Raw genomic sequence first — 22,833 nt, forward strand, 5'->3', positions numbered from 1 at the left:
TTTGTTAGGCAAGTTCTCCCGACTACCATAGTACCCCACTTCTGGGTGTAAACTAATATATGGATGCACAGCGAGACGCAGAAGGGAAGGCGCGCCAAGGAGCTTTTAGAGGGCAGATCTGGTTGTGATCAGTTTCAGGAACCATGTCGCATTTACAAAGCCTTTGAGGTGTCAAAACAGTGGAAACCTCTAGAAAGTGACCTCATTTTGAAAACCGCACCCCTCAAAGAATTTATCAAGTGATGTAGTGAGCATTAGTAACCCCGAAGTGAATGTGTAAGCTGTGCGGAGTAAATTGGGTACACCAAATCCAATTCTATTTTCCCACTAGCTCCTATGACGCGGACAGGGAAGAGGAGCATTCTAGAGGATCAGCGCTGGTATATTATCTCTCATAAGCTCTAAATATGGGGGGTCCCCTGAAAACACTCGCACCGCTTACACATTTCCTTCTAGTCGCAGCCACTTATGTCCTAATGATTTGGTGACTTTTAGGGGTTTTGTCTTCATATTGTACAAGCTAGATTTTTATTTTTATCTTCTAGCAATGTGGCCATATGAGGGCTTGGTGTTTGCGGTATTAGATGTGCTTCTCAATGCCACCATTTTGGGGCCTGTCACTTATTGACTACATTTTATTAACTCTTTCTGGGTGGGATGTAAAGGGAAACATCAATTCAGGCATTGCTTTTTAGCATTTATTTTTTTTCCCGCGCAGCGTACAGCATAAGTAACATGTTACCTTTATTCTGCGGGTCAGTACGGTTACGGCGATACCTCATTTATATTATTTTTTAATGCGTTGCTATTTATGCAGAATAAAATTCAATTTAGGGAAAAAAATCAATTATTTTTGCATCGCCATCTTCTGAAAGGCATAACATTTTTATTTTTTGGTAGACAGAGCTGGTTGAGGGCTTATTTTTTTGCGGGAAGACCTCTTCTTTTTATTGGTACCATTTTGGTTTTCATCTGACCATTTGATTACTTTTTATTGAACATTTTGTAAGGGAAAGGCGGTGAATAATCATTATTTTGTGCGGTTTTCTATGTTTTTTTTAACGCTGTTCGCCATTCAGGGTTAAATAATGTTTTAATTTTATTGTTCAGGTTATTACGGACGCGGCGATACCAAATATGTAATGTTTTTTTCTTTTTTTCTTTATTTTACATAATAAAACATTTTACGTGGGAAAAAGGGATTTTTGGGGCTTTATTTATTTCTAATTTATTTTAAACTTATTTAAACTTTTTTATTTTTACTTTTTTCTAACTTTTTTTTTCTGTCCCCATGGGGGATTGAAGCAGTGATCGGCTGATCACCGCTTCACTACATATACACTGCAATACACGTGTTACACGTGTATTGCAGTGTAGAGGAAGCTGTCAGCCTGTGTGGACGCACAGGCTGACAGCTTCCTTTACGGCAGGATCAACCAGGTGCGTGAAGGGGGTAAGTGATGGGGCAGACCCGGGGTCACTGATCAGACCCCGGGCTGCCCCCTACGAACACCGGCACCCCCCGAAACCGGCGCGGGGGGGTGCTGATCGGCACCATATCATAGTGAAACCCCGGAGATGCCGGCGGTCATGTTGACCGCCGACATATCAGGGGTTAACACCCGCGATCGGACCCGGTTCCGACCGCAGGTGTTACGGGGCATTGTCAGCCGTAACATTCGGCTGTCACCCGCAGCGCATGGTGCGCACACAGGTTCTGTGTGCGCACCATGCAGCCGCAGTAATAGTACGGCGGTTTGCGGGAAGCCCTTCCCGGCAGCGCCGTACTATTACGGCGCATGTCGGGAAGGGGTTAATTTGATACTCATATTTATCTCACATGCTGTCCATTTACTTCTGATCCTCCTTGAGATGGTTCTACTACTTCATTGGAGTCCAGCTGTGTTTAATTAAACTGGTTAATTATTGGTTAGGAAAGGCTCACAATTGTCTATATAAAACTTCACAGCTCACAGTGTATATCAGAACAAATGAGAATCATAAGGTCAAAGGAACTGTCCAAGGAGCTCAGAGACAGAATTGTGGCAAGGCACAGATCTGGCCAAGGTTACAAACAGTGGCGTAACTACCGCCATAGCAGCAGAGGCAGCTGTCACAGGGCCCGGGACATTAGGGGCCCGGTGACAGCTACCTCTGCTACCCCCGCTCTTATCACATACAGACTGTTGTAACTGCGATAAGAGCTTGTAGGACCTTGTGTGACGTCATCCGTCACATGACTAGGTGGGCGTGTCTATAGCCCGTGCCGTCCTGGAAGAAAAGGAGAGATCTGCTGCTAGGTAATGAAGGGGAGGGGGAAGGGAGTTGCAGGATGGAGAGTGTCTGTCTGTGTGTAAGTGTGTGTGAGTGATATCTGTGTATTAGGAGGAGAGGTCTGTGTGCTTATATCTGTGTATTAGGAGGAGAGGTCTGTGTGCTGATATCTGTGTATTAAGAGGAGAGGACAGTGTAATGAGATCTGTGTATTAGGAGGAGAGGTCTGTGTGCTGATATCTGTGTATTAGGAGGGGGAGGTCAGTGTTAGTAGATGGATCAGTACTATACACATTGTTTGTATTCAGACTTGCCTGCAATTGCTGTTACTAATGACTGTCTAATAGTAGTCAGGGGCGCTCTGTGTATTGTATTGTACTGAAGGGGAGGGGGATGTCAGATGCAGAATGGAGAGTGTGTGTCTGTGTGTGTATGTATGTGTGGTGAGGAGCAACAGTAACCTAGGGGCAGAGATGGATGGGAGGACATGAAAATGTGGGTAGAGATGAGGGGTGCATGAAACTGGGGGCAGATGGAGGGAGGACATGAAATGTCACGTGACATCCGTGCGTTATTAAAGATGGCCAACACCACCAAAGACTGCAGCGGAGCCGGAGATAGGTAAGTAACTTTTTTTGTTTATGTCTGTATCTCCCCTCGGTCTCCGATTATTATACTCTGGGGTCTGAAAATACCCCAGAGTATAATAATTGTTCGTGGGTGTTCATTATGGGGGATAATACTGTGCAGGGGCCACAATGGGGTATAATACTGTGTGCAGGGGCCACTATGGAACATAATAGAGCGTGCAGGAATGCGGCGTGTGTGTGTGTGTGTGGGGGGGGGGGTTGGTCGGTCAAGGTCTTCGGTGTCGGTCAGGAGGGGGGGCCCCATGTCAAAAGTTCGCCATGGGGCCCTGCCATTCCTAGTTACGCCACTGGTTACAAAAGAATTTCTGCAGCACTTGAGATACCTAAGAACACAGTGGCCTCCATAATCCTTAAATGGAAAAAGTTTAGCAATTGAGCAATCGTGAGAGATTCACACAATGTATTTTGGCACGTAATGTGCCACATAGACTCCACGGGATCTTTTGCGGGCCGTATATGCTCCATTTCAATGGGAGCCAGTACCGTATACGCGCCGCTATTTTGCGGCCGCCGCAAAATCACGGCCGCAAATTAGCGCCGCGTATACGGTACCGGCTCCCATTGAAAACAATGGGAGCATATACAGCCCGCAAAAGATCCCGCGGCGTCTATGTGGCACATTACGTGCCAAAAGACATCGTGTGAATGCACCCTAATGTGGCCAGCAATGAGTCCAGACTAGGGTTGAGCCGATCTTGACTTTTCAGGATCGATTTTAAAATCTGATTTCCGATCATTTTTCATTCGAACCCGATCTCGATCCCAATTCCGATCCCAATGTAAGTCAATGGGATTTTTTTATTAATCAGAGATCGGATTTTAAAGGCAATCCTACCCCCTGGTGTCCACTTACCTCCAGAGATGGCTGGTCCTGTGCCCCGTGCCTTCATTCTTCGCCTCGCTGCTGCTGCACGCTGCTCTTCTCTCTTCGCTGACCCCTCCCTGCCAGGTTAGGAGAGTGTGGGCGGGTTAGGAGAGTGTGGACGGGTACTGGGAGGGGAGACGTCACGTCTCCCCGTCCTGTATCCGCCCACACTCTAAGCCACAAGCCCCGCCTACCTAGCGCTTTAAACAATAACCTGGGAGGCGGGGCAGCGAGGCAAGAAGAAGGAGGGCACTGTAGCAGCCATCTCTAGAGGTAAGTAGCTGCTAGAGATTTAGTTTAGCCTTCCATTCGAATGAATGAAGGCAGCCGATGCGCAGGGGGTTAAGGCTGTGTGTCGGCTGCTTCCATTCATTCCTATGGAACTGCAGTGGAGCCTTCACACTGAATATACATCGTATACTCAGTGTGAAGGCTAAGCAATGCATTGTGGGAAAAATCACCGATCTCGATCCCACATAAAAAGATTGTGTTTGGAATTCCGATGGTGATCGTGAAATTTTCTCGATCGCCGATCAGAATCTGATCTTTTCTGAACACGATCGCTCAACCCTAGTCCAGACCTGAATCCCATAGAACACCTGTGGAGAGATCTCTTGATGGCAGTTTGGAGAAGGCACTCTTCACATCTCAGGGACCTGGAGCAGTTTGCCAAAGAAGAATGCTCTAAAATTCCAGCAGAGCATTGTAAGAAACTCATTGATGGTTACCGGAAGCGGTTGTTCGCTGTTATTTTGTCTAAAGGTTGTGCTACCAAGTATTAGGCTGAGGGTGCCAATACTTTTGTCCGGCCCATTTTTGGAGTTTTGTGTAAAATGATCAATGATTTGACTTTTTTTCATTCTCTTCTCTGTGTTTTTTCATTGCAAGCAAAATAAATGAAGATATTAATACCAAAGAGTTTGTGCTTGCAATCATTTTCTGGAAGAATATGCGTATTATCTGACAGAATTGCAGGGGTGCCAATACTTTTGGCCAACACACATATATATATATATATATATATATATATATATATATATATGATGGCTGGTCAGGTAATGGAGGGGGTGTACATCTCACCCAGGCTACTCAGGTGGGTGGAATGAGAAAACTCTCGGAATCCGGCATCCGAGCCTAGTTGGGAGGGAGTGTCTTCAGGCAGATGCTGCGAGGCGAAACGGCCTGAAGAATTAACATCTCGCTTCTTTTACCGGGAGCCGGAACAAAACGGGAGCCGTCTTTTTGGTCAGGATTTTGAGGCAGATACGGCCTTAAAAACCCTGTGTGAACTTACCCTTAGGCCCCACGGACCGGAAATGTCACGATTTGACTGCTGCAGAAACACGGCGGGAAAAATCGTGGCGTTTACAGTACTTGCAAAGTGGATGGGATTCATGCAAATCCCATCCCCACTTTGCGGAAAAAAATCGCAGCTCGGGCACAATGCGATTTCCAAAACCATTGCGGTTTTGAAGATCGCAGCATGTCAATTAAATCTACGGAAACGCCGGCGGCTTCCCCATAGATATAATTGTAACAGAAAGTCCACGGAGGAAAACTCAGTGAACTTTCTGTTTTAAGTGCTGCAGGAAAAACCGCGATGCGTTCACGCCACAGTTGTTCCTGCAGCGCTTTAGTGCTGCGTTTTCAGCCCATGCTTTAAAGTCATAGCAAATGCAAGATGGATTGGGAACTGCAGACGCTTAAAATTGAAGGGCATGTCACTTGGAAGCAACACCTGACACTGATAAGAGATATAATAGGACGAATAATAAATACAGAGCAGCCCTCGCACAGTATTAGGGAGCATTCACACTACGTATGCTGAAGCTTATTCTGAACGTAAAACACGTTCAGAATAAGCGGCGTCTAAAGCAGCTCCATTCATCTCTATGGGAGCCGGCATACGAGCGCTCCCCATAGAAATGAATGGGCTGCTTCTTTCACTATGAGCAGTCCCATTGAAGTGAATGGGAAATGTCGGCGTGTACGGCTCGGCATGAGCAGAGCTTGCCGTACACGCCGGCACTTCCCATTCTCTTCAATGGGAGTGCTCATAGTAAAAGAAGCAGCCCATTCATTTCTATGGGGAGCGCTCGTATGCCGCCTCCCATAGAAATGAATGGAGCTGCTTTATACGCCGCTTATTCTGAATGTGTTTTACGTTCAGAATAAGCTTCAGTATACGTAGTGTGAATGCCCCCTTAGGGTCCATTCACACGGAGGAAAATGATGCTGTATTTGGCGCTGAATTTTCAGAGCTGAAAAAAAGCCTCCCATTGATTTCAATGAGTTTGACTAGTTTTTTTTTCCACTCGAGTAATTTTCCGCTAGCTAAAAATTCAGCGCCAAATACAGCACCATTTTCCTTTTTTGGCACTGATTTTGACGCTGAATGCACGTGGAAAAAATGCCTCCCGTTCCACTCACTTTATTTTTCCACTTGCGGAAAAAAAAGCTTCCTTCAGGCGGATTCCGACTGCAAAAACCAACGCAGTCAATGGGTGGCTTAAAATCCACGTTGGGGATTTGGGCGCAGAATTGGCAAAAAACGCACAGGAAAAAACGTTAGCGGTTTTTTTCAGGGTCCATGCATTGTGCAGAAGGAAAAAAAAAAAAAAAAAGACTCAAAAAATGCTCCAAAAACCGCTTAAAAAACTCCCATTTCTTAATTCCTGAAGAGGATTTTTTTTTCCTCGCCAAAAAACTCCATTCTAGCAGAAAAAAACCCCATTGAAGTCAATGGGAGGCTTTTTGTTCGGCGCTGAAATTCCACACCAAATTCCTCACCATTTTCCTCCGTGTGAATGGACCCTTACTATGACCTGAAGGAGCTCACATCTCAGTAATGAAAACCAATTCACAGGCAGACTTGTGTAGTTTCCCATAGCAACCAATCAGAGCTCAGCTTTCACTTTAACTCAGCAGCTTCAGTGATGAAAGCTCCATGTATATTAAGTAATAATGACAATCTTACTATGGGGCAGTTTTCACCTGAACAATATTGCTGCTCAGTAAGGCTGCTTGCACACTACATGAGTTTTCACAGGTCTCTGGGCCATGTGCAAAATTCACAGCTTTGTGCACAAAGACGTCTATGGAACTGCAAAATTCATGGCCTGGAGGCCCATGAAAAATACTATAGTGTGCAAGCAGCCATAAAGGATACCAGACGTGTTTTGTCAGTGTGTGCATGTGTATGTGCGTGCATGTGTGTGGTCCGTGTGTGTGTCTGTGCATGAATGTGATCCATGGATATGTATGCGTGTGTGCATGCATGTGTGTGGTCCATGTATATGTATGTGCGCGTGTGATCCATGTGTTTGTGCATGTGCAGTGCAAGTGTCTATGCGTGCAGCAGTTGTGTGTGCTCTGTTCGTCCGTGTGTATAGTATGCATCAATCCGAGTGTGTTTCCGTGCATGTGTGTGGTGCGCATATGGTATTTGTGGGGTGGTGTTTGTGTTGTGTGTGTGATGTATATATGGTGTTTGTGAAATGTTTGTGTGTTGTGTGTGGTGGTGCGGCCCCTTTAGCTGCGACTCTTTGGCGCCGTCGCTATAATCCATCCGTCAGTCACAACTGTTGTTTTCCCTTCAGCGCGTTCACTTTCACATTTCCCCATTATATGTATAGGGCCTAACAATCTCATGGCAGGGGGACGCTAGTGAGATGTAATGTGCACAGTATTCTGCTCCTGTGGGTGGAGAGGGGACGTGCCAAATTTCACCCAAATCGGGCGAGAACTGTGGATTTGTATAGAGCAGACTACTACAGAATGAGTTTTATATATATAGATTTTCTTTCACAGACGAAGTGACAATTTTTCATCACCTATGGGTATAGTACAGATATATGGTAGCGCAAGATAGTTTTTCCCTTTTTTGACCCCCCTTTGTTCCCCCCTGATCCATTATTATCAGTCCCCCCCCCCCCTCGTTTATCCCACCTTGTAATCTTATTTTATGTTTTCTCTTTTTCTTCCTTCTTTGCTTTATTTAGTTGGCTTTCTTGTCCCTTTTTTTTGTCCTGTCCTCTTTTTTCATTTCTACACATATGATTCACTCGCATTTGGCCTGACATTCTGCTTTTATTCATTTACATCCATACACTTTTTTTTACATTGTTCATCCCCCTTTTTGGAATGCATTTGTGGTATACATATGACGTCATCCCCCGTGACGTCATTCCCTGTGATGTCCATATTCCTTTACATTAGTGACATTTCTCATTTTACTTATTTCTCCCATGTTCCCTTATCTTCTCCGCTTTCCTGTTTCACCTATTTTCCCCTTTTTACACACGCCTCATCTACATATCCCTGCTACTTCCTCCCTTTGGAACACATATCCCTCCTACTTCCTCCCTTTGGAACGCATATCCCTCCTACTTCCTCCCTTTGGAACCCATATCTCTCCTACTTCCTCCCTTTGGAACGCATATCCCTCCTACTTCCTCCCTTTGGAACACATATCTCTCCTACTTCCTCCCCATTTGGCTGTTGGCACTTCACTTCGGTTCCTGTGAAGCTACCTCTGTATAACCCGAGTTATTGGGCTTTTATTTGCATGCCCTGACACTTCTATGCACTAGGTAAGCTTTATCTTTATTATGTCTCTCACTCCTTGCTACTCAGGTCTCTTATTCTCTAATCTCCACCATTGTTTTCACATCTTTGCACTCTGCTTTATCTATTTACTCTCATTATCTGTCCCACATTAGTCTATCTTCTTATCTTATCTCATATATTTCCAGCCATCTGTGTTTGTATTACCCCCATACACTGTATCTATCATATCATGATTTTTGCATTTGTTCTGTAGTCACACTGTTACTCCTTTCTTATACAGTACTTTTGGCATAACATAGTTCTCCTGGTTTCCTCTATATGTTTGTTTTCTACTCCTTTGTCTCTTCATTGTCTCATTACGGTTTTCATGTATATTGTATATAGTACATTTATTTATTTTCTCTATGATATTGAGCCCTGACCTTTCATTTCGCATTGCTGATTGTTTGTTCATTATTTGTTCATTATTTCTAGATAAGATAATCCTTTAATAGTCCCACATTGGGGAAATTTCAGATCTATTTCGATGAAGGTCTAACGACTGAAACGTCAATACTAGAGATGAGCGAGTACTGTTCGGATCAACCGATCCGAACAGCACGCTTGCATAGAAATGAATGGACGTAGCTGGCACACGGGGGGTTAAGCGACTGGCCGCCATCAAAGCGGAAGTACCAGGTGCATCCATTCATTTCTATGGAGCGTGCTGTTCGGATCGGCTGATCCGAACAGTATTCACTCATCTCTAGTCAAAACATTGATCTAGTTTGCCTTTTTTCAATTTTTTCTTTGCACTGTGTCAATGGCGTTTGTTTTATTGTAAAATAAATCACTACACCTTCCCAATGCAAATCTAGTGTGTGCAACAAAATTTATTTCTACTTGCTTTCAGCACCACGTCAAGTCATCCAATGGCAGTGTCGATTGTTGCTGGTTCATACATGGCGGCACCCAGTCACAGTGGATAGTCTTTTCCGTAAAATAAATCAACTGGTTGTGATTCATCTTGTAATCCCTGCGAGCCGGTAATGTGGGGAGAAAATGGCGAGCGACACAGGGAGAAAGCAGTTCTGGAAGAGGAACGTCGCTAAAGTGCCGGGAAGGTGCGTGTGACAGGAGACATGTCAGTGTATAATGGGCTGCACTGTTGTAGTGCTGAGATTCCATGACATCCCTTCATCCTAAGCAGTGGCCGCTGGAGCTCCTTCTTACCCCAGGGCTGTGACGGGGCGGGTGGTCCCGGACAGCTCTAGCTGTCAGTCACTGGTGGTATTGGACAGGGGATGGCTATGTTTACAGTGCTGAGGAGGTGTCGGTCATTGCTATGTTGACAATGTCATGGATGTGTTTACCTATAAACTTCTTCATGCTGTGTTTATGTTTATTGTATGTATCCTTGTTACAGATCTTGTATAGTTATTGTTTATACACTCCTGTTTACATTCTTGTGTCTATGTTGTAAATATTATCTATTTATTGTTTACTAGTAGGAGGACCCGGCTTCGCACGGGTATATTACATTTTATGTTTGTGTAGTGGCCCCATAAGAATTGTCCAATTTTGCACTGGTGTATTTTGTATGTGGTTTGTGTGTATGTCCATAAGCATCATGTGATTATGTGTATCTCATTTTGGATATCAGTGAAAAACCTGTGATCAGTTGTTATGGATACCTGGAGTAAAGCTGTATCTAATCCTTCCCCGTGTAGTACTGTGTTTAGATGCAAGTATCTAATCCTTGGGGAATTCATTTTTATAATATAGAGAGATATACATATATCCATACACCTGTATTACAGCCATGAGCTAAAATGATGGGAAATCCTGTACTTGTACCTAAATAAAGTGCTTCTATATGTTAATATGCTCATGAAAACCTGTAGGATCCAGTGCTGCCTTGAGGTTATGATCTGGTAGAAGCCAAATCTTCTGAGTAGAGGGATTGTCATATGATGGCTGCTCTGTTTCTGCTGTAACGCTTCTGCTCCATAGCCAATAAGTAGCTGGGATCTTTCCTTCTACTGGTGCAGGGTGGAAAGAATTCACATCACATTGGACCACTTTTCAAGTATTTATTTTGTACCAAACCAAAAAGTATTCAACTGTATCCTGTTAATTCTCACTGGACTTAATGTCTGTGAGGCATGAATACATTCTGTAGGCTACTACTTTACCACAGTGGAAGTTTTTGAGAGATAATCTACATTGGAGTCAGGTATACCGGGAAACCTCTGACTTACTGCGTGGAAAAGAGGGATAGCACTCTAAGGGAGCTTTCACACGATGTAACGCTGCGCTCATTGTGATCGTAAAAACACGTTCAGAATGAGCGCGTAAAAAGCAGCTCCCATTGACTTGAATGGAAGCCGGCATACGTGCACTCCCCATTGAAATCAATGGGAGGCTTTTTTCCCTATGCTTTCAATGTATTACGCGTGTTACATTGTGTGAAGGCTCCCTAAGGGCCCCTTCACACGGAGTATACGCTGGCTGATTCGGAACATGTAAACGTTCCGAATCAGCGTTGTTTAAAACAGATCCCATTGGTTTCTATGGGAGCCGGCATACGTGCGCTCCCCATAGAAATGAATGGGCTTCTTTTTTCCGTTCATTTCTATGGGGAGCGCACGTGTGCCGGCTCCCATAGAAAGCAATGGGATCTGTTTTAAATGCCGCTAGTTCGGAATGTTTACCCATTCAGAAACAACCAGCGTATACTCTGTGTGAAGGGGCCCTAAATGTGTGATTCTTCCACTGGCCCAAGTGGGCCCCCACTACCATAAGGCCCAGTACAAACGAATCCTTTGACTTATGGTTAAAGTGGCCTTGCTGTACAGTAACATTCTGCTCAGATAACCGCATACTTGACAGGTCTCCTGTAAAAAGCAGAGACCTTTAAGGGAGCCTTCACACGAAGTTTATGCTCCGCTCATTCTGAACGTAAACTCGTTCAGAGTGAGCAGCGTAAAAACAGCTACCCATTGAAATCAATGGGAGGATTTTTTAACTATTGCTTTTGATGTGATATGTGCGTATCACATTGAAACTAATAGGTAAAAAAGCCTCCCATTGATTTCAATGGGTAGCACGCGTATGCTGGCACCCATTGAAGTCAATGGGGATCTGTTTTTTACGCTGCTCACTCTGAACGAGTTTTGCGTTCAGAATGAGCAAGTGTAAACTCTGTGTGAAGGCTCCCTAAGACAAGATGGCTCAAAGGCCTAATGCCAGGAAGCATTATGTGTATGTGGTGCAGGGAAAATTGCAGCATCAGGCTCAGCCCCTATGACCAAATGCAGTAGTGGAAAGCGGAGTGGTTATGGAGGGGGGAAAAAAAAAATCTTTGCACAATGGATCCTTGTTTCTCTCACAAACCAACTTAAAGGACCACGAAATCTAGACAAATTAAAGAAAGAATAAATTACCTATATGACATCTCACTTCATCTCCTGAGGTTTCTTGCACTTTTTCCATCTCATAATTGGAGAGCATTAAATATAAATGACAAAAGTTGTTGTATTTTGCTCTTAGGCAGAGATGGGCAACCTTTGGCCCTCCAGGTGTTGCAAAACTACAACTCCCAGCATAAATACTTTCTTTGCTCTTCTTGGAACTTCCATGGAAGTGAATGGAGCATGTTGGGAGTTGTAGTTTCACAGCAGCTGGAGAGCCGAAGGTTGCCTACCCCTGCTCTAGGGTATCAGCCATTTTTTTCCCCTTTAAGGCGGAGGCCCCACTGTGCGAAAACGCAGCTTCTTTTGTTGCAGTTTTTTGACCCAAACTTAGCAGAGGGTTGAGCAGAAGGGAAAAGTATAAGAACTTCCTATATATTCTCCATACCCTCTGTAGCCATTTTTGGCTTTGGCACAAAAAAAGGCAACAAAATTTGCCACAAAAGAAGCTGCGTTTCCGCACCGCGGAGCCTCAGCCTTAAAGAGGACCTTTCACCTCCTGGGGCACATGCGGTGTAATGCAGCGTCTATTGCGCTGTACTGTGAGGAACGCCTCCCTCCCCTCCTGATAGTGCTCGTCCATAGACTAGTACTGGGGGGGGGGGGTGTTCCTCACTGCTCAGCGTCATGGCTGGGCAGTAGCAACGCCCCTCTCACAGTACAGTGCAATAGACGCTACTGTGAGGAATGGCGTTCCTGACTGACTGTTAGAAACGCTCTTCTGACAGTGAAGAGCTATGGTAGCGGCACCAATGGCTCTTCACCGGGGGCACAGAATGTGAAAGCCTGAATTCAGCGCACTGTCTGCTTTCTAGCGGTGTATTGTGCCCCAGGAGGTGAAAGGTCCTTTTTAATGGTAGTGCGTGTCAGCCAGATATTTTAGGAGGAAAGGGTTAGACTTTGGCCGTACACTTTTTGACTATACAGTGAGAATGGCCATTTTGTTGGAAGGAATCATCCAAGTACCTGACAGTATAAAATAAATATGACAATAGTTCAAACCATAATACCAATAGTTCAAGCAGTAATATTGTACACACAGTGACTCCATCAAGCCATAGTTCACTAACTCACATTAATAACAATAGAACCCAGCACAGCTCCACAGGGAAAGTTACCTAACTTCCCCAAACTGCTGAATTGCAAATATGTGTAGTTTCTTCTATTCCTGCAACATTATGCACATCTAGTTTTCAGGAGCTTTGGAAAGTTAAGTAACAAACAATGGCTAGGTATTCTGAATACCAGACCTTACTATTGCCTTGATACTATATGTATATATACTACATGATATGGCATACGATTGTATAAAAAGTTGGGGCAGTATAATATAAGCACCATTGGAAAACTTATAGTAAAGGGCGTATACACTACAAACATTGCTTGTAAATCCCTTCAGTAACGTTGTAGCGGAGGTTAGGCATAAGTTTTGCTGCTGAGAAAGTACAGGTTTAATCCATATGCAAATGAGGTGTCCAGAGTAGTGGGATGAGGCCCATATCTGCCAGAGCACTTGTTGATCTCACATTGGGACCTATCAGTTTTTGTTGTGGCCAATTGTGGGTGGTGGCCAAAGGTAAAATCGAGTGGTCTGGCAGGAATGGCCACTCCCAAGTGAACTGGTCAGTTCATTTCTGCACAGTAAGGGTGAATTCACACTGAGTAAACGCTAGCTTATTCTGAACGTAAAACACGTTCAGAATAAGCGGCGTCTAAAGCAGCTCCATTCATTTCTATGGGAGCGGGGATACGAGCGCTCCCCATAGAAATGAATGGGCTGCTTCTTTCACTCCGTGCAGTCCCATTGAAGTGAATGGGGAGTGCTGGCGTGTACGCTCCGGCATGAGCAGAGCTTGCCGTATACGCCGGCACTCCCCATTCACTTCAATGGGACTGCACGGAGTGAAAGAAGCAGCCCATTCATTTCTATGGGGAGCGCTCGTATCCCCGCTCCCATAGAAATGAATGGAGCAGCTTTAGACGCCGCTTATTCTGAACGTGTTTTACGTTCAGAATAAGCTAGCGTTTACTCAGTGTGAATGCACCCTAAGGCTGGACGATTTTGCCTTGTAGTAAAATTGAGATTTTAGTCTTGATTTTCTTGTTTTTCCTGAAGAAACAGAACTTAAAGAGGTATTCCCAAGAGCATCATCAGATCTATATTAGTAGATGATTGAAAGTTAATAATTTTTACAAATATAAGTAGTTAAAAATTAAAAGATTTTCTCTATCTTAGTGGTGACAGTCTTGTTGCCAGTGGATACAACCACGAATGCAGAAATGTTCTATGGTCTGGAACTTTTCAGGAAAACAACTATTATTTTCTTATTGTATTTGGGTTACCAGGCAGGGATACTACTTGTATGAGAAGATATCCCGGCCACAATAAGGAAATCATGGCTGGTTTTCTGACCTTAGAACTCACCAAAAAAAGACTCCTCATATTAAACAACCGGCCTAACACGAGGCAAACACCAAATAAACTAACATAGGCCGTATTGAGATATAACGTGCAAAAAGTTCGCATCACAATATATATATAAAAATATAAAGTTTATTTTAATTAGTAAAATTAGAATCAGCAAGGCAGATGGAATAGGATAGTGAATACACAGATACAAAGCTGGGGTAGTCACAGAAAGACCAAACACTTGCCAACTGCATGGATATTAATAAATCAATGAATAAATAATATTAAACATGTATCAAGTGCAAATCCATGCATATAGTAATATGCATTACAGGTAAGTATGATGGATATTCAAATAGAGTAGGAAGAACATGCAAATATAATTAGGTCACAGTGTACACATGCAGGTATAGTTGGATCACAGTACACTATTAGAGATGAGCGAACAGTGTTCTATCGAACACATGTTCGATCGGATATCAGGGTGTTCGCCATGTTCGAATCGAATCGAACACCGCGTGGTAAAGTGCGCCAAAATTCGATTCCCCTCCCACCTTCCCTGGCGCCTTTTTTGCACCAATAACAGCGCAGGGGAGGTGGGACAGGAACTACGACACCGGGGGCATTGAAAAAAATTGGAAAAAGTCATTGGCTGCCGAAATCAGGTGACCTCCATTTTAGACGAATAGTGGATTTCAAATCCGGGTCATATGAGAATGTGAACTTTGTGACTATGAGACAGGGATAGCTGTACAGGCAGGGATAGCTAGGGATAACCTTTATTTAGGGGGGAATGTTATTAAAAATAACTTTTTGGGGCTCTATCGGGTGTGTAATTGTGATTTTTGTGAGATAAACTTTTTCCCATAGGGATGCATTGGCCAGCGCTGATTGGCCGAATTCCGTACTCTGGCCAATCAGTGCTGGCCAATGCATTCTATTAGCTTGATGAAGCAGAGTGTGCACAAGGGTTCAAGCGCACCCTCGGCTCTGATGTAGCAGAGACGAGGCTGCACAAGGGTTCAAGCGCACCCTCGGCTCTGATGTAGGAGAGCCGAGGGTGCACTTGAACCCTTGTACACCCTCGGCTCTGCTACATCAGAGCCGAGGGTGCGCTTGAACCCTTGTGCACACACTGCTTCATCAAGCTAATAGAATGCATTGGCCAGCGCTGATTGGCCAATGCATTCTATTAGCCCGATGAAGTAGAGCTGAATGTGTGTGCTAAGCACACACATTGAGCTCTACTTCATCGGGCTAATAGAATGCATTGGCCAGCGCTGATTGGCCAGAGTACGGAATTCGGCCAATCAGCGCTGGCTCTGCTGGAGGAGGCGGAGTCTAAGATCGCTCCACACCAGTCTCCATTCAGGTCCGACCTTAGACTCCGCCTCCTCCAGCAGAGCCAGCGCTGATTGGCCGAATTCCGTACTCTGGCCAATCAGCGCTGGCCAATGCATTCTATTAGCCCGATGAAGTAGAGCTCAATGTGTGTGCTTAGCACACACATTCAGCTCTACTTCATCGGGCTAATAGAATGCATTGGTCAGCGCTGATTGGCCAGAGTACGGAATTCGGCCAATCAGCGCTGGCTCTGCTGGAGGAGGCGGAGTCTAAGATCGCTCCACACCAGTCTCCATTCAGGTCCGACCTTAGACTCCGCCTCCTCCAGCAGAGCCAGCGCTGATTGGCCGAATTCCGTACTCTGGCCAATCAGCACTGGCTAATGCATTGTATTGGCGTGATGAAGCAGTGCTGAATGTGTGTGCTTAGCACACACACTCAGCTCTACTTCATCGGGCTAATAGAATGCATTGGCCAATCAGCGCTGGCCAATGCATTCTATTAGCGTGAACTGAGTTTGCACAGGGGTTCTAGTGCACCCTCGGCTCTGCTACATCAGATTGCTACATCTGATGTAGCAGTGCCGAGTGTGCATCAGATGTGTAGTTGAGCAAAACTGACTCAGCACTGCTAAGTCTCTGCATTCGCATAGGAATGCATTGGCCAGCCTTCGGCCAATCAGCGCTGGCTCTGCTGGAGGAGGCGGAGTCTAAGGTCGGACCTGAATGGAGACTGGTGTGGAGCGATCTTAGACTCCGCCTCCTCCAGCAGAGCCAGCGCTGATTGGTCGAGTTCCGTACTCTGGCCAATCAGCACTGGCCAATGCATTTCTATGGGGAAAAGTTAGCTTGCGAAAATCGCAAACTGACAGGGATTTCCATGAAATAAAGTGACTTTTATGCCCCCAGACATGCTTCCCCTGCTGTCCCAGTGTCATTCCAGGGTGTTGGTATCATTTCCTGGGGTGTCATAGTGGACTTGGTGACCCTCCAGACACGAATTTGGGTTTCCCCCTTAACGAGTTTATGTTCCCCATAGACTATAATGGGGTTCGAAACCCATTCGAACACTCGAACAGTGAGCGGCTGTTCGAATCGAATTTCGAACCTCGAACATTTTAGTGTTCGCTCATCTCTATACACTATACATTTGAAAGCCAGGTACTATGCCTAAATATTCCTATGAAATGCATTATATAAAGAAATAATCACTCAATGTAATAGAGAGGGAATATGGATCAAAGAACTTGGTATTCCAAACGGCAAATAGAAAAATATCCACAAAGTGACTGCAAGTGTCCTAACTCAAGATTTTGCATAAAATTAGAATATTAAATACCTGAAGACATGGTGGCAAATATGGTCCGCGCTACCCAAAATCAGGTCCCCAAAACCTGAACACCTTGACGTGTTTCGCCTGCAAAGAGGCTTCCTCAGGAGGCATACAATATAAATGAACTTGGCAAACCTTTTTATACTCGCATATCAAGTGATTAATTAGTGGTTCAGGCGTCCGGAGCACGCGCACTCCATGATGGCGTCATGCGAGACGGTCCGCGCATGCGCGTCAGTGTCGGTAGCGTCATGGCCAGATATCCCGGCCAGAATAAGGAAATCATGGCTGGTTTTCTAACCTTAGAAAGGTCCTTCATTTATGGTCGTATCCACTGGCACCCGATCAAGACAGACTGTGACCACAAGATATTTAAAAGAAAATATTTAAAACTCTGCAAAATGTTAAATTACTTATATTTGCAAATATGTTTATTTTTCAGTTATCTTCAAATTTAAAAATGGCTGTGTGCATGAGAATACCCCTTTAAGTTCAGTTGGCTTGCACAGAGAGAAGAAGTCAGAAATATCTGATGCAGGCTTCCTTTTCCTAACAACCAATTAGAAATGATATTGAAGAAACTGTTGATGATAGCTAGTGGCCAGAGGACAAGCCTTTATGAAATATATTAGACTTGGATAGGTTAACATCAGTTTTACAATTGTGTTTTTCATATGATGAATTAAATAAATCTGGTGAATTGCCCATTCCTAGTGTACAGATTAAGAGTTGATTTTTCTCTACAGCAAAATTTCAGTTTGATACAATAAAGGTATGTTCACTATGTCAGTAACTGCCTCTACAACAGCATATAAGTGGTTTAGAAGAGGCTTGTGATGCTGTAAGGCTCCCTTTAAGGCTGTTTTAACACACAAAATCCAATTTGAAGACTATATATTAAATAAAAAAAAATTGTATTGAGGTCTATGGGAGGCTTTCAGGTTCAAGCCCCCTAGGGGGCTTAACAGTATTTAAAAAAAAAAAAAAAAAAAAAAAAAAGTTAAAAGATCACTATCATGCCAAGGAGTCCCAATCTCCTGACTGGTTTCAAACTGGATTTTCTAACTCAGATTCCTTGTGTGAATGGGGCCCTTACTGCATCCCTCAAGGGGGCATTCACATGGAGGAAGTTGGCGCTGATTCTGGCGCGATAACTCGCATGAGAATCCACGCAGAAATAAAGCCTCCCATTGAGTTCAATGGGTTCCGTTTTCTGCGTTGAACCCATTGAACTCAATGGGGAAAAAAGCATTCCATTGATTTCAATGGGTTCTGCACGGAAAACAGAATCCATTGAACTCAATGGGAGGCTTTATTTCCGCATGGATTCTCACACGAGTTATTGCGCCAGAATCAGTGCCAACTTCCTCCGTGTGAATGCCCCCTAAGAGTTGTGTAATCTAATATTGCAATCCTCGGACAAGAGAAGGTTGTGTGAACCTTTTCCGGTAAGTCAGAAAAGATTTGTCCAAATTAGTGTTTCTTTATGTCATATCACAGTTAGGCTGTTGCCCAATGTTACGAAAACGCTATGTTTTATGGTACCTACAGAATAAAATCTGCAGCACAAAAGTATTTTTGCAACATGTCAATTGTTCCTGTGGAAATGCTAGTGTTTTTCGTATAGGTATAATAGTGGCAAAAAGTCAGCAGTGAAAACTGTGGACTTTCTGTGAAAAACGATGTGTTTAAAAAAAAAAAAAAAAAAAAGTTTGCGCCACGGTTTTTTGCTGTTATTTGCTATGTGGGACCTTATGCTTATTCACATCTGCGTCAGTAATTCGTTTGGGGGGGTCCCATTGTGGACTCCCCCGAACGGATTATCGACGCAGATGTGAATGAGGCCTCAGTTGTACAGGGGTTTTCAGTTTTCGTCACTGTGAAAAATCAATTTTGGACCAGAAAACTCCTTCAAGCTGGGGCCTTATGGGCATAAACACCACGATTTACCCGTGGTGTAAACTCCCCAGGAAAAAATGCAGCATTTTACAGTCAGGATAAAGTGGATGGGATTCTAGCGAATCCCATGCCCACTTTGCGATTAAAATTTTTTGGAAATTGTAAAATCTCAACTATACATACAGAAATGCCGGCGGCTTCCCCATAGGTATAATTGAAACAGAAAGTCTGTAGCGGAAACCTCTTCAACATTTTTGCCTAAAGCGCTGCGGGAAGAACTGTTGCTGCCACAGTTTTTCCCGTAGCGCTTTTTTGTTGCGGGATGCCCCGTAGGGCGTTAGCCTCAGGCTTAGGCCCCACATTGTGGAAACGCAGCCTTTTTTGTTGAATATTTTGTTGCTTTTATTTGAGTCAAATAAAAGCAACGGTGTAAACCTGTGTGTATTTTAGCAAAATACACGTGTAAAAATAAGACTCCCATTGACTTCAATGACATTTTACACGTATATTTTGACGTGTTTTTTTTACACGTGTAAAAAAAATGTCATTGAAGTCCATGGGAGTCTTATTTTTACATGTGTATTTTGCTAAAATACTCACGTGTTTACTCCGTGTGAATGGGCCCTAAGAGATTCCTATATATTTCACATTTCTTTTGTAATTATTCTTGGCTTTGGCTTAACAAACTGCAGCAAAACCTACAACTAAAAAAGCTGCATTTCTGCAATGTGAGCCTTAGCCTTAGACTGAAGCTCCAAGTTGCAGAAACGCAACTTTTTTTGTTGCAGATTTTGTTGTGCTTTTTTGAGCAAAATCCAAGAATGTCTACAAAAGGAATGAGGAAATATATAGGGCGTTCTTATCTTTTTCCCTTCTGCTTAATCCACTCCTGGCTTTGGAGCAGGAAAACGCAACAAAGTTTGCAACAAAAAAAGCTGCATATCCACTGTGTGGGGCCTTAGTTTTAAATTGGTTGGCAGTGTTATAGGGACCTGGCTTTTCTCGATTAACCAATACATGCTAACAAATTTTCTGGGAATGGATACCAGCATACAGTAGAAAAGGAAATTTCTGCACCTGTCCTCTTACTCTTTTTGAAACCATTCCAGTGTGAACCAAACCCAAGATCTGTTCAGACCTGAAATAAGGTCACTTGAGATGAAGATTGCACAATTTTACTATGTATTTCCTTGTATTTCTAAAGGTGTGTCGCTGACCTGGTAGAAGGCACACCTGAGTTCACCTTCTAGTTTATTAGCTTTCATGTGTAATTGTTTCAACTCCTCACGATTCATGTGATGTCAGGTTTTTGCCAGTGAATGAAGATCTTTGATTTTAGCTAGAGAGGCCGACTAGGCCCTATTTGTAGAAAGCTGGTGGTTCACTAAAATGTGCTAGGATATTTACCATCCTCTGCCCTTTTGTCCATTATTTTTTTTATTTGTTTTTTGTTTTATTGCTAGTGTTGAGACAAAGCCAGCATAAGGGTAAGTTCACACAGAGTTTTTTTTTTTTATCAGGATTTTGAGTCCGTATCCCGGAAAAAGAAGCAGCATCTAGTCGTAGCCTCCGCCTCAGGTTCCGGTCCAAAAAACCCCGTGTAAACTTGCCCTAAGGCTGCTGTAGTTAGGAGCCTGTTTTGCTGCGTCCTGGCCCATTCACTAGTAGGGGCTAGCTGTTACTATCATTAATGTGCTATTTTCTTACATAAGTTACTTCTACTCATAAAGGTATAACAAGTAGGTATCCATTAATATTATAACCTTTGTATAGTAATTTGGAGCTTAGAGTAATAGTGTTATAAATGGTTTACATGAGAAGCTGTTTAGTATGGTTTTATACTGGAGTCCAGTTGAGACATGAAGCCTGCTATAACACGAACAGTAAAAAAATAAAAAATGTAAAGGGGTCTGTGCAAATATTCTTCTTTTTCCCACGGATCGTACTCTTACAGAAGAATAGTTATATTGTGAAAGAGTCCTAAATCATTGTACGGCTGTGTTCACACCATGCTTTTTGATAGTTTTAAATTGTAACCGGAGCCTAAGCTGTAGTCGTACTGATTTAAGCTGTACAATTAATGATAAAAAGCATGTAGCAGCATGTAGAATTCTTATTATAATACTTGCTAAGGTATATAGGAAGCTGTGTGAGTCACAAGCTCCTTAGAAGTTTATTTTTTGAAATTCTGAATTCTTTGTAACATTTTTGTTTTTATGTTTTTCCCTACAAATTAGTATTCAACATGTGTATGGAGCTCAACATCCACCTTTTGATCCCCTGCTGCATGGAACGTAAGTAGATTTTTTTCTCTTTAGTCCTTTTATCTTCCCTTCTATTAAAAATAGAATAAAAGGCAATGGGCAAGCTTTTAGCTCCATTTTATGTGTTATGGACAGTTGACCCACTTGTTTTGTTTTTCTTTTTCTCTCTCACTGTGGATGTAACAATGAAAACAAGACTTTTTGAAATGTAGAATTTAACGTTTTGCTTTTCTATTTCTTCTTTGTAAAGGATAGTTATTGATCTGTGGCACACTACTACAGTGAGAAATCGTTTGGTGTGTACTTTTGGCATACAATTTGTTCTCTATAGGAATACACTGATTGACTGATGCAATGTTGTTGATTTAAGGCTGTTAGACTGATATTTTGGTCACACACCAGATATTCTCAAGGACACATATTGGTGCTTATACATTTAGACAGAGGAAAATTAGCTAGAGGGGGGATCCATGGAAAGGAGAGTGCAGCTTTTATTTAAAGGGGTTGTCCAAATGGGAATAGTTCTTGCCTTACAAAAATAAATGAAGTGATACTTGCCTCACTGATCTGCCACATATCATGACCCGGTACTTATTGGATCCCTGTTGTCAATCACTGGCTGAGGCAGGCCACTGTGCCACCAGTCATTGCACAGTATGTGCTTTTTCCTGTCTTTTATTATATGTTGAGTAGGAACGTGGAAATGGGACAGTTGAGTGTCAAATTTTTTTTGACTGGACAAGCCCTTAAATATTTTTATTTGTTTATGACATCTTCTTGGATTCAACTACAAAAGGAACTAATGTCCAGACTCTCTGAGATAGAAACCAAATGATTGCATACAATGAAGAATAGAGTAAAAAAAAAAAAAGGAAGTAGTTCTCAGCAGATACACTGTAAATAGAATCTGTAAGGCAAGGTTCACACTAGCGCTCAGGGATTCTGTTCCCCATTCCACTTTAAAAATATGGAGAGGACTTCGCACTCTGTATTTTTCAGCGCTTTTCGGTTGGAAAACCAAGCGGACCCCCCAAAGTGAAATCCGAATGCAGGTGTGAACCTAGCATAAGTAGCAATTTTTTTGTTCTCTGCTTTTGGAAACCATTTAAATAATGAATTAAGGAATTTGGACATCCATGATTTGGAATCCCCTGTGAGCCAGAACAGAGAAGTGTTCATTAGAGATGAGCGAACAGTAAAATGTTCGAGGTTCGATATTCGTTTCGAGTAGCACCTCAATATTTGACTACTCGAATCGAATATCGAACCCTATTATAGTCTATGGGGGGAAAATGCTCGTTTCAGTGGTAGGCAACATTCGATCAAATTATACTTACCAAGTCTACGAGTGAGGGTCGGGCAGGATCCTCTGAGAAGTCTTCTCCTTGCAGCGTCCCCGCAGCATCTTCCGGCTGTTCATTCATTCTGCCAGGCATCGGGCCTGGGCAGAGCCGACAGAGCAAGGAATAATCACGCATCTCATGTTGTCTTTCAAAGACAGCAAAGGATTGTGTGTATCCAAAAGATTTACCAGACACATTCTCAAGAATACAGCTAAAGCCTCTTTCACATCTGCGTTGGTAATCCGTTCGGGGAGTTCGCATGGGTATCCCCCCCCCCCCGAATGGAATACCAAATGCATTAGAAACTGGTGTACTGTGAAAGCACATGGACCCCATGTATTATAATGGGGTACGTGTGCTCTCCGCGTGCTGCCTGCACGAATCATGCAGACATGAAAGTAGATCATGAATTACTTTTCTATCCCTATTAT

The 22,833-nt window shown here is 43.3% G+C and overlaps 1 protein-coding gene across 1 annotated transcript in view; it reads left to right on the forward strand.

Annotated features, from left to right (window-relative positions):
- The first annotated feature begins 8,283 nt into the window (after positions 1-8,283).
- Positions 8,284-22,833, forward strand: part of TBC1D22A (TBC1 domain family member 22A) — a 352,669-nt gene continuing 338,119 nt past the window's right edge. The window contains exons 1-3 of the mRNA XM_075274179.1: positions 8,284-8,381; positions 9,251-9,461; positions 21,033-21,089. Coding sequence (XP_075130280.1) covers positions 9,400-9,461; positions 21,033-21,089 — 119 coding nt within the window. The 5' untranslated portion in view covers positions 8,284-8,381; positions 9,251-9,399. The remainder of the gene's footprint in view (positions 8,382-9,250; positions 9,462-21,032; positions 21,090-22,833) is intronic.

This window comes from Leptodactylus fuscus, chromosome 5 (assembly GCF_031893055.1).
Source record: "Leptodactylus fuscus isolate aLepFus1 chromosome 5, aLepFus1.hap2, whole genome shotgun sequence".
Taxonomy (NCBI): domain Eukaryota; kingdom Metazoa; phylum Chordata; class Amphibia; order Anura; family Leptodactylidae; genus Leptodactylus; species Leptodactylus fuscus.